General features: G+C 47.9%; 1 protein-coding gene across 2 annotated transcripts in view; it reads left to right on the top strand.

Annotated features, from left to right (window-relative positions):
- Positions 1-18,488, top strand: part of CLMP (CXADR like membrane protein) — a 40,055-nt gene extending 21,567 nt beyond the window's left edge. For both annotated transcript variants that reach the window (XM_066203454.1, XM_066203453.1), the window contains 2 exons: positions 16,597-16,754; positions 17,373-18,488. In XM_066203454.1, coding sequence (XP_066059551.1) covers positions 16,597-16,754; positions 17,373-17,663 — 449 coding nt within the window. In that variant the 3' untranslated portion in view covers positions 17,664-18,488. The remainder of the gene's footprint in view (positions 1-16,596; positions 16,755-17,372) is intronic.
- The last annotated feature ends 6 nt before the right edge of the window (positions 18,489-18,494 follow it).

Raw genomic sequence — 18,494 nt, forward strand, 5'->3', positions numbered from 1 at the left:
CTGCCTGCAGGGAGAGAGGGAGGGATGCAGCATTTTGTGCTTCCAGGACGTTTTCCAGCTGCCTTTTTTAGCCATGTGGAGCTGGAGGGGCCTCAGAAGAAGGGAGGGATGTTTCGGGCAGGGAGCCAGGTATCTCCTCGCAGCCTGGGCTCAGGGCTGCCTCCACTCGCTCTCCTAGCTGGAAATCAGAAGTTATGAGCTGATTTGGGTTTTTTTTTTTCCCCTTCCCACTGTGGAAGGTGCCAGGCTGTGGAAGGAAGCACAGTGGGGGTACAGCTTTATTTCCATGGGCACCTTGCATGAAACTCTATAAAATTAATATTTAAAAGCAGAAATTAATTTAATTTAATTTCATAAATAAACAAATAATATGTAATTTATGAGATTGATTAAATAATAACTTTGCTAATTTTAATAAATGTTTATGTGCCATAAATTAATCTGGATTTAAAGCTTGCCCTCATGGTTAGGGGACAGAAATCTGCCTCCTCCAAGGAGCCAGGTGAGACTTTTCCTTTGTGGATTGTGGATTTATCCCCAAATCTGCCACGGATAATAATTCCTCCCAGCCTTGGTCAGTCTTGTGGCACCCTGAGTTATCCTCTGTGCTTTCAGTGCCTGGTTTTTCCCCTTGTGAAACGAGAACAGGGAGAGTTGGGAGCTTCAGTGAGGAGAACACAGAGGTTTTAGGAGGGGGAGTTGTGATTTTTTTTTTTTTTGTCCTTTATTGTCCAGCGTGCACTGGTGGCCCTGTGGGATGCCTTTGCTTCTGCAAGAAGGAAAAATGAAAATAAGGTTTAAAACACTAAATAATGACACTGCTGAACACAGTATTTCCTTTCCTGGGCAATTTTCTACTTCTCTTTGGTGTTCCCCACGTCCCTGAGAGAGGCTTAGAATTGCAAGGGACCCACCAGGATCATCAAATCCAACTCCTGGCCCTGCACAGGACACCCCAACACTCCCCCCTGAGAGATTATCCCCAATTCCCAGGTTTGGGAAGTAAAAATCAATTAGAGATTAGATTTTTTGGGGGGGGCTGTTTTGCTGAGGGGTGGAGATTTCCAGCTGAGGGATGCCCTGGGTGAAGGGGGTGAGGGTGAACAGCAGAGCCCAGAGCTTTTATCTGGGGTTTCTCCACCCTGAAAATGCCTTCTTAAAGCAAGGGGGAGAAGCTGTGTCAGCTCCTATTACCGAAAATGGGTTTTCCCAGGGAATGCAAGCCAGCGAAAAAAACCCCCACGAGTGCTGCAGAGAGCAGCCAAATATTTTGGTGGCTTCTGGCAATTCTGGCCCCAGAACTTTGGGAATTTTCGAAGCCAAAATGAACCCCTTGGAAGAGTTAATTGCAGTAATTCGAATTCCTTGCAGGAGAGCAGATTCTGTGGGGTTTGCAGATGTGGACCCGGGGGTTATTTGCATTTCCAGGATCACAAGAGGGAATGGAGCCAAAGGAAGCAAACTGGGGTGGTTGAGCTCCCCAGTTCTTGCCTCAATTCCCCAAATTAAAGCTTTGAAGAATATCAGACACTCTGCTAAGGTAAAATCCTTAATATCTGCACATTCTGGGCCCCCGTTTGTGCAGCTTTGTGGCCACTTCATGATTTATTGACAGTTTTTTGGCACCTTGGAATTTCAGCGCTGCCCAAGTAAATATCAGGAAAACCCCAATATTCCATGGCTGTTTGTGCTTGCAGAATCACAAAACAATATCAGGTGATGGATCTGATCACTCACTTGTTTGTTTTTTCTCTCCATTTGATGGGGAAAAGCTGGAGTGAAAGTGGGGAACAGCTGGGGCCTGTCCGCAGATACTGTCAGCGCAGAATGAGGGTGAATTCATCGAATTTCAGCAGGGAGAGAGGGTGAATTAATCAAATTTCAGCGGGGGGAGAGGGTGAATTCCTCACATTCTGAGCTCAGCCATCCCACAGACCACCCAGGCTGGGGATTGCAGCCTCCTCCTCCTCCTCCCTGGGGTCACTGGCTGAGACCAACTGGGGCACTTCAGGGATTTCTCAGAAGAGCTTTCTGTGCCTTTTTGGGGGGCAGTTTAGAAGCTGCAGTGAAAGCTGAAGCTTTAAAGAGCTGGATTTGACTCTCACGGATCCGTCTCTGACTCCAGGCTCGGAGCTGGTCACAGAACAGTGTAAACTGAAAGGGATTTCTGAGGGTGTCTGGCTCAAGGCAGGGCCAGCTCACAGCGGCTCAGCCAGCCCAGTTTGGAACAATCCCAGGGATGCTGATTCCCCACCCTGTGAGCCCTCATTCCCGTGCTTGGCTCTTCTCATCGTGATTTTTTCCCCCCTAAAATCTGACTGGGATTCCCCTGGTTGGGATTCCTCTCATCCACCTCCGAGCAGCCTGCCTCTGATCCCTTTAATTTTTCTTGTTCCCTCTGTCAGCTTTACACATTCCCCCCCCGAGGCACTGCAGCTTTTCTTACACAGATTGGAAAGGACAGAAGTGAGAGCAGAGAAGCCGCAGCTTGTCCAGGGAACCCAAGAGCTTAAAGTTCTTGTTCAACTTGAGCTCAAATATTGCCCAGTTTCGGTCTCCCCGGTGTGAGACAAACCCTGGAATGAGTCCAGCTAAAGGCCACGGAGATGATCAGGGGACTGAGCAGGACTTTGGATTGGGAGGTTCCTTCTGACCTCCTCTGTCCTGAGGTTTCCTGGTAAAACTGAGATCTCAGTGGATGGCAGGTGTTACAGGTGTTCTGCTGTCCTCGGAAAGAGGCTCTGAAAGGTGATGTTTTAGTCAAACAAAATTCAAAATAGCCGTTCCCAAGAAAGGAACCAGTGCAGTCTGGGTTTTGTTTTCTCCAACGCTTTCCAATATTTATTCAGCATCAGCAAAGTCAGGGCTGTGGCTAAAACCCTTCTTGGTGGTAAGGTGTATCCCTGGTTCTGTGCCGGAGGTGTTTTTGTTATCTGAAATTCTTTTCTCAGGGAATTTTCTGTAACCAGGAGAAATGTTTTTGTAACTGTACCTTTGTTATTCATTCCTTTCCCTAGGAGGGACTTCTCCTTGCTGTCCCTCTGCTCTGACCAATGTGAGCGAAGAAGTTTTGCCTTTGTGTCACCGATCCAATTGGTCTGTGTTAAACAGCATAAAAGGGAGACACATCCCAGAAATCAAGGAGTCGTTTCCAGCCTGTTGAATCTCGGGGTCTGTGTCCTTGTGGTGTAAAACAGCGTCAGTGAGGAAATCAGTTGTTCAAGCCCTGGTGGGACCTCAGCCTGACTCAGGACATGGGGAAAGTTCAGTGATGGTTTCAAGGCCTGGGAGATGGGCTGGGAAGGAGGACGGGGGTGCTGGAGCTGGCCCTGCGAGCCCCTCATTCCTCCTGGCCTCTCCTCCATCCTCCCCTGACCTTTCCAGCGTGGTTCCCCATCAGCTGCCTGACCTTTTCACATCCGATCACAGAACGGTTCGACTGCTGCCTGAATCCCATTTCCACCCCCCTGCTCCTCCCCTCCCCGCCCTGCCCGGCTCCCTGGGAGCTCCGTGACCCGCTGTAGCTCTCAGCCAGGGCTTTTTTAGGCTGATCCCCAACTGCTGCCCTTCCAAAGGGCTCTGCCTGTCCAGCCTCACTCGGGGCATCCCCCCGCGCAGGGAGGGCCCCGTGCCAGGGAGCTGCTCTGCTCTTTTCCCAGCAAAGGTCACAGGAACGTTTGGCAGGAGCGATGCACAAACTCTTCTCGCTCGGGGTCCCCCCCGGCCATGGCCCTGGGCTCTCGCAGACCCGCCGGCTCTGCAGGACCCTTGGTATTTGCAAACATGAAAAATCTGTGTAACGTCTCAGCTGCTGGCAGGGGAGCCCATGGTGGGCAGGGAGGAACATCTGCTTCCTTCCCAACCTCGTCCCTAAAACCACAACAGTCAGATGCGACCATCAGGAATGGGTTCAGTGGTGGGCTGAGCTCCCTGCCTCTGGAATTGCTTCCCTCACTGTCCCCTCCAACGCTTCAGCAGGTTTTATTTTACCTCAAGGAATAGCAAAAGCTTTATTTTCAGCCTTCCCACCTGTGCTTTTGACAGGCTGCTAAAATTGGAGTTGAAAAGTTGCAATTTGAGCGTCTTTCCGAGGGAAGGGAAACGGAGCAGCTTTCTGCTTTGGTCCTCACGCCTTTTCCAAACATCTTCCTTGGTGACTCAACTCATGCTTTGGACTTTCAAAGATCAGGATTTTTGATACACCTACACTAAAACCCCACAGGTTTCTAAGTAAATAAGTAAAAAACTCCAAAGACAAACAATAAACACGATTTGAAAAACGATTTCCCAGATGTTTTCGAATCTCCCAAAATTTTGACAGAAGCAAAAAGAATTCAATATTTCTTCATTTCTCAAGGCTGTTTCTTAGGCTGCAGCAGAATTGCTGCACTTTTTGTTGTGTATGGTCGTGCCCTTTTTTGGTTTGTGGGTTGTTGTCGAGTGGAATGGGTCCAGAAGCTGGAATTTGGCCCTCAGCTCCCAGGCTGGAACCTTGTGGGGAGCAGAATCCCCCTCAGGCTTTTGTCTCTGGCTCTTGTCGCTGCAGGACACCTTTGGTCATTGAAAACAAAACCATATATAAATATAAATATTCAGGAATCTATCATGCTTTGTGTTAAATAACATTCCCTCGTTTCCTGTGTCTGAGTTTTCCTGACTTCCAGGATTTTGGGATCACTTGCAGCCAGTTAAAAGAGCTGCTGTGCTGCCCTTGGGAAAGGGAGAACTCTTTCCAAATTGTGTTCTGTCTCCTTTTAAAGTCCTCAGCAGTGCAGTGTTCAGTGCAATCCTTGGCTTGTAAATGTTTTTTGGGATCAGGTTTGGGATGGTTTGGAGCACGGGGCCTCCCAGAGGCCAGGTGAGGCCGTGCTCAGGGTGCTGTGAACTCACACAGAGCTGCAGGGAATTCCTGGGAGATTCCCTAAAACGCACCTGGGGAGGGTCTCTTCCAGCCTCTCCAGTGGGGTTTGCATTCCTCAGCGTTTTAGGGTGGTGTTCCGATGTTTGCATTTTTAACTGTTTGTTCTGTGCGTGCTGCGTGTCGTGTTCTGGACTTTTAAAGCTGCTTCTGAGAGTGGCAGCTTGTTTTGGAGAACAGCATTTACTTTTTTTGTATTTTTTGTTTTTTTCAGGACAGTGACTAGAGAGAAGTTTGGGGTGGTTTTCTTTTTTTGCTTTTAGTTAGTTTAGCTAGTTGAGGCAAAGAAGCTTTTTGGACTGTTTTGTTTTGGTTTGTTTGTTTGTTTTTCTTGGGACTGTTTAAATCTGTTCTGGACTGAAGAACCTAGAGGAGGACTGGGATTTTGATTTGTGGCTCATTGCGCTTGGATTTTGGGGGGTTTAAACAGAAAGGACTGGGACTGATGAGAGGCTGAAAAAGCTGAGTTAACTTTTGGCCAAGACTTTGAGCTTGCTCTCCAAAAGAACCCTATTTGGAGGTTTCCTCCCAATTTTGCCCTAAACCAGGAGACTCAGTAATCCCCACTGGCTGTGCTGATTCACAAACTGCATTCAGAGCTCCACCTCCACTCTGAGCTCCGTGTGATGTCCAGATGCTGCAAACCCTGTTAAAAGTGGAAAAAGTGAGAGAGAGGCTGTTCACATCCTCAGAGTCTGCCTGCAGCTGGTACAGGGCTGTGCCAAACTCCAGGGGAAGTGCAGGGAGGGAGCTGAACCTCAGTGATGGGAATTAAAAACCCCTTTATCTGAATTTCTGCTTCCTGCTAAAGCCAGGGAAGGATGAGGATTAAAGAATGAGGTTCCTTTAATTTTCTTACTTCTGGGTAAATACAAAAAAATCGATCCTGCCTACTGCAGAGTTGAGGAGAAAGAGGCTGCAAGCAGTGGATTGACAGTGTTGATGCCTTAGCTTAGCTTTTATATTTTAAAGTTTTAAAAATATTTTATATTTTAAAGATTTTATATTTTAAAAGTTTGGCTTTTCTGTTTTCCATCTCTCTGTAATCCTGCAGTTCTTTAGTGTAGAACTCCAAACTCCACACACAGTGGGAGCTGCTGCTGCTTCCCCAGTTTGGGCAGACACAACAATTCCTCTCCAGGCCTGGCAGTCAAGGACACCTCACTGCCTCAGGCCCCAGAGATGGAAACAAAAGTCAGTTGGGGGCAGCAAACTTGGGGTCAATGACTTCATTAGCTGGAGCTGGGATTGGAAGATGGACCCCCAATGTGCAAATGGACCAAACTGATCAAAGTGTGCAAAGCCGTGCCCATTGTCCATTTTGGGTGCAGCCCCTGGGGGGCTTTGTCTGCTCTAAATGTACCTGAAGGCCCTTCAATAAACAGAACTGCTTTTTATTCTCTTCACTCTGTCTGCCCTCTGTTTTTAGGTCTCCAGTCCAGGCAGGGAAATGATGCTGTGCCATCCGATGAGTTGGTGACCACCAAGCCCTGCTGCCATCCCCTCCAGTCCCTCCTCTTCCCCATCCCTGAACATCTCTGTCCTTCACCAGGGAGCATCTCCTGCATCCCCAGAGCTCAGCTGAGCACTGGAATGCTCTGCCCTCTGTTTTCAGGCAGCCCAAAAAGCATCAGGGTGACCATCATCACTCTGAGCGAAGCTGCTGCTGCTGCTCAGCCCTCGCAGATTTGTACCTTGGCTCCCCCTCTGAAGTCTTGCAGGGTTCAATATCTCCCTTACAAGACTTCTGGGGGTGACGGGGAGGAGTTGCTGCTGTTCATTTCGTGCCTTTAGGGCAGCTGTGGCCGGGGCTTTGAGGCTGAGTGGAGATGAAAAGTGACAGAGTGTTAATACATTAGGCATTCATTTTGTATCATATTAGTGGTGCTTGTAGTGGGTAAGTGAGATGTCAGAGCCTGTTAGGTGCAATTAGGAGCCCACAGCTGAACATCCCGTGGAGGTGGAGGTAACGGGGATGGGCTGAGCAGGGAGGGAAGGCTGGGCCTTAAAACTCCATCCAACCCTGCTGGGAAAGGCACCTGAGGGAGAGCTCCAGAGAGCAGCCAGATATTTTGGTCACTCCCCCTGGTAATTCTGGCTCCAAGAGCATTGGGAATATTCAGAGCCGAAATGAACCCGTTGGAAGAGTTAATTGCAGTAATTCGAATTCCTTGCAGGAGAGCAGATTTTGTGGGGTTTGCAGATGCGAACCTGGCGGTTGTTTGCATTTCCAGGATCACAAGAGGGAATTGAGGCAAGAACTGGGGAGCTCAACCGCCCCAGTTTGCTTCCTTTGCCTCCTGCAGGGAGGGATGGAGCTCATCTGTGAACACCTTGAGTTTCCTGGTCCCCTTTTGGGCAAGTTTAGAACAAGCTGAATTTCCAGGACACCAAGCAGCAGAAAAGCACAGACAGCTCACTGCCTTCTGATTAAAATCTCACACCTTGATGCAAAGGCATAAAAAAGGGAGAAGGGATCCTCAGCACAGTAACATTTTTATTGGGAGTCCTGATCAATCTCTCGAGTCTCTTCCAATCTCCTCAGTTTCCAGAGTTAGCTGATGCAACCTTCTCCTCGGATTTCAGACTGGGCGAGGAAGGGTCTGATGGACAAACATTGCTCTGAAAACAGTTTCGTTGCTGTCTCTTTGGGTTTGTATTCTGGATTCTGCTCCGTGTCTGCCTTGGGCAGAGAACTTCATTTCTGTGTGTCTTCACTTGTGTGTCCCTGAACTGACAGCAACAAGAGATTCCCTGGGAGACTGGGGCCTGAGAATATCCCTCAGACAAAAGAAATCCTAGAAATTCTCACTGAAGCCATCTTCCTCCTCTTAATCTTTTTGAAGCCAAGCGAAAGGGGTGAAATTTCTGACGCTTGGGGATGGAATGTTTAGTTTTCCTTGCCTTCAAATCTTTAAGGGACACAAAGCAACCCAAAGACGCCTGGGGAGAAAAAAAAAAAGGGAATATCAGAGAGCCATTGGTGCTTCATCCCTCTAGGAGTGTGAGATGTGCACTGACAAACTCCCAGCTGCATCACTGAAAGGCTTGGCTGTAAACACCTGGACAAATCCCCTGATAAAACTGCCTGGACCAAAGGCCTTTGGGGATTTCACACATTCCTGTGCACAGGCACGCCGTGAACCACTAAATTGGGAGGTGCAGTGCTTCTGTGTTTTCTGTTCCAGAGTCTCCGGGGATGAAAAACTAGGATCTCCTGCTGGATTTTTTTAAGGTGCAGTGAGAGAAAGGGAAAAATATCCAGAGCTGCCTGGGGAGCTCCTTGGCTAAGGGAGTGTTTCAATGCTTCTTTTTTTCTGATATTCCTCTTTATACTTTGGGTTTGATGTGCTGAAAGTTAACTCTGGCCTTTGCAGAGACAGAATTTTGCCTTTTTATTGCAGGTAAGATTTCTGGTTGCATGTGGTCGCAGGATTGATTTTCCACTCGTCTTTAATCCACAAAAGAATCCTTAAGATTTCCCTGAGGAATACTGAACCCTTTGTGCTGGGGGCATTTGATGAACCACCACTAGACACCAGGAATTTACTCACGCAGGGCGTGCACTGATGCTGTGCTGGTAAAACCAGCCCACATCCCTTCCCTGGCTCATCCAAGGTTTCCTAAGGGAGGATTCCTGGGCACTGTTGATATTCCTGCTGGTAAAGCGGCACCAGCCCAATTCCAGCCCCACTCCTGCTCAGCAAACCTCCAAAAACCGGAGGCTTTGCTCAGTGAAACGTGGGGTTATTCTGCTCTCCCTGGGCCTTGCTCGCTCCTCTGCAGCCTCAATTCCAAACCCTTCACGTCACCACTTGGAAACTCTTGGAAAAACTTGGAAACTGCGGCGTGCAGGGCTCTGCCTCTGTGTTTGCACAGCCTCCCCCAGGCTCAGCACATGTGGTTCCAATTCCAGAGGCTCTGCAGGGCTCTGCGGGTCGGGATGGGGCTGGCCTGACCCCTGTCTTCCACCACAGCCCGTTCCAGGGAGGAGGAGCCGCCCCTCATCCTGCGTCTATTTTTCGCTTAATAACAGAGGAATGTGTAGATTCAGGTATCCCAGAAGTGCTGGCAAACGAGTCACGGAATGTATTCCATTTATTCAGTTGTCTTTACGCTCCAGTACACGTCTAAGTTCTGTGCAGAGATTTGTATTAAAAACTATCCCGAAATGCAGCAGGGAAAGCCCCAGAGTCATTTGTTGCAGGGTAAAAACAATCTCTCTCTCACAACCGCCTCATTGAGATTTTTTCCTAAGAAAACTTAGAAACAAATTAAGGCATAAAGGCAAGTTTCTCCACTTGCACACCTGCCTCTGCCGGTCAAGGTTGGGTTCCCAAAACCTTCCTCTTGTGAAAAACACAGTTCACTATTCTTGGTAAATTTTAAGAAATAGGTTTAATAATAAAAAAAAAATAAGACAATTAGGAAACAGATTAAGCAAAAGGAAGCTCTTGACATTCAGCCAAGTCCACAACCTGCTGTTTCAGAGGCTTTCTTTAAATACCCTTTTTAACTGCATCAGTCTTGTTGAATATTCAAACTTTTCCACAAACTAGTTTCCATATTCCAGGGACTGTCTTGCCTGGCCCCTCCTTGGCTCTGCCTTTTTAGAGCTCGTGTGTTTCCTGGCTGTGTGTTCATTATCACCTCCAGCTCGGGCCTGGGTCCACACTTTGTTCAGATGCTGGATGCTGATAGTTGGTGTATCAATAGCAGGGTCTTCTTTACGTGTTTATTGGATGTTCTTTTGGTCAAACAGACAGTGTGATCGTATTTTATCCCTAGCAGGGTCTCCTTTGCATGTTCACTGGATGTTATCCTGGCCAGACAGATAGTTTAATCACACTGTATTAACACAACATAACTTCCTAATGTAACACATACAGCATTTATTTCAATATCTGCAAAAAGCCAACCATATAACATATTCACAACACTCTCGTTGTTGTATCCGGGACGCTTCGGCTTCCCAGATTCCTGCGGCCCGAGGCAGGGGAGGGGAGGCAGCGTGCTGGGGCCGGGCCGGGCTCACTGGGAGCGCTGGGAGCCCTGGGGAGAAGGCGACCCTTGGCCCGCGTGTGTGTGCCAGCACGGCCAGCAGCCGTCCCAGGGCACAGCCTGTGTCCCCTTCACGACGCCCGGGGGACCGCGGCCGCCTCCAGCCTCCCCTCCCCGGTGCGAGGAATGCGGCAGAGCTGTCTGCGAGGAGACTGCCTGCTGTTTATTTTGGCCTCAAACGCTGTCAGGGTAACTGGTGTGGGCTGAGCATGAGTGGGGCTGTCGACCTTTCTGGGTTCTCCTCATAACTCCGGGATAGAACGACACAGCTTCGCCTCGTCCTGCTTTGCCCGCAGCAAAAAAAAAAGCCAAAAAAAAACCAGGGAAGAGAGTCCAAAGGGACAAAAAAGCTTTCGTGTGCCTGTGTCTGTCATCACTGCCGAGCAGCACCACTGGGGGAACGTGTTTGGTCTCTCCAGAGTTTAATTCTGAGGCTCACTGAGCCTTAAATACTTGAGTGTGGAGCTGCTCTGCGGTGTCTCCAGCACTCCACTGCCTTGACTCCCCAGTCACGCAAGCAGCCCTGCAAGTTTGACTCAGGATGTAATTCCTTGGCCATAAAAGTCGTTGTCAGCCTCCTGCTCCAGCTGCTAAAATCCTGAATCTGCTGCTTGCAAAACACTCAGCGTTTTTCTCGTTAGAGCCGGATGGGGGGTGAGCTCTTGGGTTGGTTTTTGGGGTTTTTTTGTTGATTTTTTTTTTCATAGAGGAACTTAGTAAATCATTTCCTACAAGACTCCAGCAAGATGAGACTCCAACAGATGTGAAACATCCTAAATTCCTGCCATGAGGGAGTGGTTCAGAGCTGCGACATGGCAGGCTGTCCGTTTTTGTTTTGAACTCCCAAACACATTATTCCTGCCCATGCCTAAGTTAGACACATTCTGGTTTCAGATCCTTTGATTTTAGCACGAAACAGTGAGGCAAACGAAGGATTATCCAGCTGAAGGAACACTCTGGTGTAGTTCTGCGGATGTTTATTCTCTCTGGGCTGCTTTAAGTAGGAAGTTGTTGCTTATTTGGGTTGTTTTTACTAAAATGAAGTATTCCAGCAGCTCAGGTCTGGCTGAGAGCAGCTGTAACATGGGATTTCTGCGTGCACTGAGGTGTTTTATTCCTACAGTCTGGATTTTGGGAAGAGTGGGTGAGTCAGGACCACAGGGCCAAACCTTCCTCCTTGGAAAGATGCCATTTTCCCTCAGAGGAGTCCCAGAGATGTGAGGATGACTTTCAGGAGGATCCCAGAGGAAGGAGCAGGGGAGAACTCGTCCGCAGGGGACAGTTCCTGCTGTGGGGAGGACGAGACGTGCCCTGGCGCCGGGCTTTGCTCACTGCTCCTGTCACACCTGCACCCAGGAAAGGGTTTGATCCTAATGAACAAAAGCAGGCAGAGCTCCCGTCACAGGTGAGCTGGGAATTGTTCAGACAGGGCACAAACTGTGTGTGGATGCTACTGGAATTCCTGCTCCGGCTGGTGAGTGTAGGGAAGTTTTCCTCAGCAGCAGATTCCTGAGTCACTCCCGACGTCTGGAGCTGCAGGAAAATCACAGGTTGCATTTCTGCCCCTCCCCGGACATCAGGAATGTTCTGTGGCAAATCTCACCTTTGCTAAAAAGCCAAAATAAATCCTAAAAAGCCAAAACAAATCCTAAAAAGCGTTGCTGAAGGACAGACTGCACAGATGCTCCTGAAGAAGCTGAAATTGTTGAAAACCTGTTCTGGATATTCACATTTGAAGTGAGCTTGGTGTAGGTATGGGCTCAGCTTAGAAAGGATTGTTGTGCATTTCTTTCATCCTGATTCTCTGAATCTTTTCTAGGCTGTTCCTCCTAATTCCAGCAGTTAAGTGATACAGCACAACCTATTACTTTTTAAATAGCAGAGCCTATTTTTAGCACTGCTCCCTAATTCAAACCTTCTGAACCTAATGAAAGATTTAAGGCTGGAAGCTCTTTAGCTTTTAGGACGGGGATTTGCCTACAAATAAAAACATCAGCAAAGCATTTATTTCCCCTTTGATTCTGCTTGTCTGGTGATGTATATTTGATGTTGGGATACGTGGAAGGGGGAGGACGTGTACGTACAAATAATGGTAGCGGGCGTGGAAATGCTCTGGGCTTCAGAAAATGTGGGATCCTGGAAGGATTCAGGCATGAAAACGCTGCTTTGGGGGGACGGAATTCGTGGTAAGGCCAAGCACAGTCTGGGTTTGCTCAGCGTTTGCTGCTTGCCGTGTGTTGCACAGGCTCCTTCCCTCTGCACCCACTCCAAAGGGCTGATTCTGCTGAAATTCAAACCCTTTTATGACACACACTCACAACGAGAAGTCCTTAAAACGCTGAAATGAGATCTGAGGAATTCCTCCAGCCTGACATCTTTGCTGAGGGATCCAGCCTGTTGTCCACATTTTATTTATTTATTTATTTTAAATTTAAACCCTGCCACGTGTGCAAGGCAGAAGCGGCTGAGAGGGCAAAAAACCCCTTTGAGTCCTTCCCCCGGTCAAGCTGGGCACTGTCTGGATGGCTTTGGGCTCCATTAAAATCTTTGGCGCCGCGTTTTCCTTGGAGATTTCGACACGGGGAGGGCTGAGGGGATGGCCGTCCGTGGTCTGCAGGGTGTGGGGTGAGTTGTTGTCCTCGGAACAATGCAGGGAACAGTCACACAGGGTCACTGCTCCTCCTCTCTGCTGTGCCACCCAAAGCCCGCAGGACAACGCTTCCAAAAGCATTTTAAAAAATTAAAAAAAAAAAAAAATTAAAAAAAAGAGTTGGGATAAGCAGGAAAACCAATCCCACCTCCTGCTGGAGTCATGGGACAGGAGCTGAGTGAAGCCACAAGCGGATTCCCGAATTCCTGACGGCACACGGAACTGCCCACAGGATGTGGAAGGGGGAAGAGGGTTTGTTGGGCAAGAACTGCGGAGCCTGCAGAAATGTGCCGCTCCTTTTTGGATGTGATTTCTGGGAAAATCATCCCTTTTTTCTCATCTATTGTGTGCAGGATCCGGCCCCTGAGGCCGCCCGGGGCTTTGTGAGGGAAGGTTTGGAACAGCAAAGGGATAAATAAATAAATCCCTTTGCAACCCAGTGTCCTGAGCAGTGCTGCTGGAAGGGGCAGATGTTCCTCTTTTATATTAAACTTCAACTGGGGAGGGGGAAAAGATTTCTTTTTCTTTGGACAGTAAAACCTAGAAGGGGCCTGCATCTCTTTCTAGCTCCTTTTTCTCTCACGTGCCATAAATCCCTGCCCACAGCTACACCTAAATCACCATTTCATCCCTGTTTGCTGCAGAGACACCCCATCCGAAATGTGGGAAATGGGAGATTTGCTCATGTTCAGGTCTCTTGGGATTTTTGGTGGGTAATTTCTCTACCTGGCTCTTATGTTGGGTTATTATGAGAGACTGTTTTATCTTCTTTCAACACATGGGTGACTGGAAGGAAATAAAGAGAGAGAGAACCTGCAAAACTTCCAACTCCTGTGGGAGTTTTCAGGCATTGGTAAAGCATTAATAAGGATTAAAGAGACAAATCAGGGGGGTTTAAATGAGATATTTTTCCCCTAATAATGTGTTGGAAAAGTTTGCACGGTGTGTGAGTTCGGTTACTGGCTCAGTGATGAATCAGCTCCGAATTATTTCGGATTCTTTGAAAAAAAATAAAGCATGCTCTAGGAATTTGTCACTATTCCACTGGATGGCTCCCTGGCTTTTCTCCCCATTTAGATGATGAGTTTAAATGATGAGTTCTTCCTCAAATCCACAGATAATTCCTGGGAGCAGCAAGAATCCCTCCAAAGTGTGGGCTCTGCTAAGCCCAGCCTGTCAAAGCCAGAAAGGGACGAAAACTCTGCCACAGCCTCGCAAAAGATTTATCGCTTTCGTTTATATTTTACATATCTATACAATTTATATTTATGTATCTATATAATATAAACAAATATATCTATAATATAAACTAAAATTATAAACCTAGTTTAGATATGTTATATATATATAATTTCCTTAAAGTTTTAAGGAAAAACCTCGAGCAGGATGAAGTTTTAAAGCGCAGAACACCTGCGAGGTCGTGCAGGAAGCCTCAGAGCTCCACGGGGCCTGGAAAACGTCGCAAATGCCGTGTGAATGTCCCTGCTGTGGTGCCCAAATTAAGGTTATTGATCAGTGATGTAGCGAGTGTCGGCGCTAATGAGGACAGCCCGCAGCAAGGCGGGCTCCAGGGAAAAGCTGGATTCGTCCCGGGCAGGAATTCTAATTGTATTTGGCAGCTGGAGCTTTGAGAGCAGCGAATCCAGTGATAAACTGGATTACTTTTCCCTTTAAAGAAAGCAGCTAATGGGGTTGGAAAGGAGTTTTCACTGCCAGCAGCTCAGGGGGAGAGCTGGAGCTTTGGCAAGGCTGCACCTGTCCTAAAATCCGGGTATTTAATGGGGTAGATGGCAATTCTTGAGAAAGTGTTTGGAAAACATAAGTCAAATATCCAAATCCTGGGTATTTCTTACGGTAGATGGTAATTCCTGATAAGGTGTTTGGGAAGGATAAATCAAATACCCAAATTCTGGGTATTTAATGTGGTAGATGGCAATTCTTGATTAAGAGTTTGGGAAGTATAAATCAAATATCCAAATTCAAGTTCTGGGTATTTAATGTAGTAGATGATAATTCTCATTAAAGTGTTTGGGAAGGATAAATCAAATATCCAGATCTCAGCAGCTGAGGGATGGTCCTGGGAACTCAGAGGCAGATCTGAGAATGGGAGCAGGGAGAGAAGGAATTTCCCAAAAGTCGGTCCTGAAGAAATGGAAAAAAATGAGGGAGCGTCATGTTGGGTGCAAATTTTTTGCCTGTTTTTCACCTGAAGGTTTAGGATCCACTGTTTAAAGAGCATAAAAGTATATAAATACTATATAAAATATTTAAAGTATAGGAATAAATCCAGCCTGTGGAACTGGAACCTCCTATGCCCCTGCTCTGTCCTCCCAGGATTGTGTGTCCAGCCACACGTGGGACTTCCCAGTGCTCTGAACTTCCCCAGTTTTCAGCAGTTTCGCAATATTTGGCCCAGGAAGCAAAATATTTCCTCCCACTTCATTTCACAGGGGAAAAAATAAAGAAACGGGTTTAGGGTTTTGCCTTGAACAGCAAAACTGCAAGAACAACTCCAGTGCCCTGTGAAGATTCACACCCCAAAGGCAAACGGCATCGGTGCCCCACGGGAACTGGGTTGGGGAATTTTTGATCCCTGGGGGATCCCTGACCCCAACGCCTGTGACTTTCCCTCCCTCTGGTCTTGCGGGTCAGTTTTAATTTGAGTTTGAACTCAATTTTGAGTTTGAATTTTCCACGGTGAGTCCACGATTACGAGTCAGGGATGGGCAAAGCCAAGGATTGATGGCGGATTTTTGCTCAGTTTTCACACGGATGCAGAATAAAACCTTCGAGCAGACAGTGCCTAAGGCAGGGCTGGCTGCACATCCCATTTCCCCGCGGTGCTGCATCTCCTGGGCCACGTTTTGGGGGATTTTGTCTCACATTCCAAGGGCTCTGCTTCCCTCTAGCGGGTTCGCTTGGCACTCTCCCTTTTTTATTTCTTTTTCAGATCCTGACGAACCATTTTTGACAACTCACACTTTTTTTTTCTTTGGCGTTTCTATTAAAAGTTTACTTCCCAATCCTATTTATCCCAGGCTTTTCGTAAGTTTAACCCTCTTCTTCCCAGGCTGGTTTCTTATTTCTGAAATGCCTAAATATAATCCGGTGTTAGGGAAGAGGCTCCAAGCCTTTGGGATAAATTGAAGTTTTTCTGGATGGAAATACCGCTTTTGAAAGCAAGTAATAAGAGGTGAGGGGTGGTTATGTGAATTTGGGAATGTGCAGAGGGTGTGGGTGCCACTGGAGCACTGCCAGCTCGGGAGGGTGAAGCCATCTGCTCCTGCTCCAGCATCAGTGTGAGAATGCCTGGGTTTGCAGAGACGTCTCCTTAAAACAGCTGCAGGGAGCCGAGCTGGGGGCTTTGCTTGGATGCTGTGATGAAAACGAGGAAGAATCCAGTGAAATAGAATAGTCTCTGGAAAAAATTGGAATGGTCTGCCCGCGGAGTGATGGAGTCACCATCCCTGGGTGTGTTTAAGGACAGACTGGATGTGGCACTCGGGGCCAGGGTTTAGTTGAGGTGTCAGGGCTGGGTTGGACTCGATGATCATGGAGGTCTCTTCTGACGCTGTTTTACATCACAACGACACAGACTCCGACTTCAGAAGGCTGAAGATGACTCCTTGATTTTTGGGATGCGTCTCCCTTTTATACTATTTCACACAGACCAATTGGATTGGTGACACAAAGGTAAAACCTCTTCACTCACGTTGGTCGGACCAGAGGGACAGCAAGAAGAAGTCCCTCCTAGGACAAGGAATGAATAACAAAGCTACAGTTACAAAAACACTTCTCCTGTTTACAGAAAATTCCCTGGGAAAGAAATTTCAGAAAACCAAAATACCTCCGGCACAAACGACGGCTACAATCTCTTCCAACCTACGCACTGTGTGACTCTGATTCTGTGAAAAAAACCCCACCAGTGGTTCACCCTGGCCTCTGAGCACTGACATTTGTCTTGCAGCTTCCTGTTCTGTTTGGCTCTGCGAGGCTCAGACCGAATTCAAGCGGGTGGCCGAGGAGAACGTGACCCTGCCCTGCCACCACCGCCTGGGGCTGCTGGAGCAGGGCGGCCTGGACATCGAGTGGCTGCTGCACATCTCCGAGACCGTGCAGAAAGCGGTGGGTTTGCCCGGAAAATCACTTTATTTCTGCCCAGCCCTCGGTTTAACGGCGCTCCTGTGATGAGCTGTGCAGGTTTTTTCTGATGATGAGAGCAGTGTTGAGGAAACAGAGCTGATTTAGAGAGATTTAGGACGTGGAGAAGTTATTTGATATCCACACGTGCTGTGCTGGAACAGGTTGTGTTACAGTGGATTTTATTTTTTTTTTTTTAATGTAGTCAGTCTTCATTAGATCAAGTTCAGAAGAGACCTTCAGGCTTTCAAAATAACCTTGGATTTTGCAGGCCCAGTTTCGAATCCTTAAATTCAAAAAAAAAAAAAAAAACTAGGTCTGCAGGGACTTGAATTAGCACAGCCAAACCTCCAGATTGCTTTGAGGTGTTTTGCTGCCTGTTTTGGCACTTGTGTAAGTGCCCAGTATAAATCCCCAGCAGAAATAAATCCACTTTTTGCATCATTCTCAGGCCAGAAACCCAGGTTTGCTTTCCCACCTTGCCCCAGGCTTCCTGTGTGACCCCTGAAAAGTCCCTTAACGGGGATGTGCAGCTCCTGGAAACTCCTGGGTTTGTTGTTCCATGAGAAAATAAAACAACTCAGGCTCTGCTCTGCTCCTCAGGTGATCACCTACTCTGGGGGCCGCGTTTATGATGACCTGAACGAGGAGCAGAAGGGCCGTGTTTCCTTCACCTCCAACTTCCTGGCTGGAGATGCCTCCCTGCAAATCATCTCCCTGCAGTCCAGCGATGCAGGGAAATACATCTGCAAGGTCAAGAACGCCGGGCAGTACGAGTGGGCTCGCATCACCCTCAAGGTCGTGGGTAAGGACGCTTCATTGTTCTCCCAAAGGGGAAAAAAAAAGAGAAATCCAGGTTCACTTCCTGCGGAGAGATTTGTTTCAGCAGGGTAGAAATACACAGAGACACCTCCAGACCAGGTTTCAGTCCCCAACTGATGCTGTCTTACACCACAATGACACAAACCCCGAGATTCAGAAGGCTGAACATGACTCCTTTATTTTGGGATGCGTCTCCCTTTTATACTATGTCACACAGACCAATCGGATTGGTGACACAAAGGCAAAACCTCTTCACTCACATTGGTCAGAGCAGGGGGACAGCAAGGAGAAGTCCCTCCTAGGGAAAGAAATGAATCACAAAGTTACAGTTACAAAAACACTTCTCCAGTTTGCAGAAAATTCCCTGAGAAAATAATTTCAGAAAACCAAAACAGCTCTGGCACGGAACCAAGGCTACACCCAACTTTATATCTGCCTTTGCCATTTTTGCCTTTGCCATTTTTGGCAAAGCACAGCCCACAGGAAGGGTTTGAGGCTGGTGATTAAATGCAAGCCCAGCCCGTTCTTTCCAAATGGTGGCTGTGATCTCATCACCCACAGCAGGCTGATATTCCATCCCAGCCGGCCATCACCTCCTGCTGGGCACTGGCACTTCGTGTCCCAGCACCCCGACCTGATCCCAGCCCGGGGAGGTGACAAATGACCAGCTGGGGTTGGCATTTCCCTTCCCCGATTCCAGCTCGTTGCTCAGCTTTTCACACGCTCTGTGATCCCCTGGATGAATCCTGCCAGGTGCTGTGGGCAGAAGGAAGAACTGGAGAAGTGAAAGGGAGGGAAAATGCTCTGGAAACTGTCCCTGGAAGAGGAATGTGGTGATAAAACTCCACTGATGCAAGAAACCACGAGGCAAAGAGTGTTAGAATGTCACTGAGCCAGCCAGCT

The sequence above is a fragment of the Chamaea fasciata genome, unplaced genomic scaffold (assembly GCF_029207755.1).
Source record: "Chamaea fasciata isolate MVZ Bird 193981 ecotype frontalis unplaced genomic scaffold, bChaFas1.0.hap1 SCAF_24, whole genome shotgun sequence".
Lineage (NCBI taxonomy): Eukaryota > Metazoa > Chordata > Aves > Passeriformes > Sylviidae > Chamaea > Chamaea fasciata.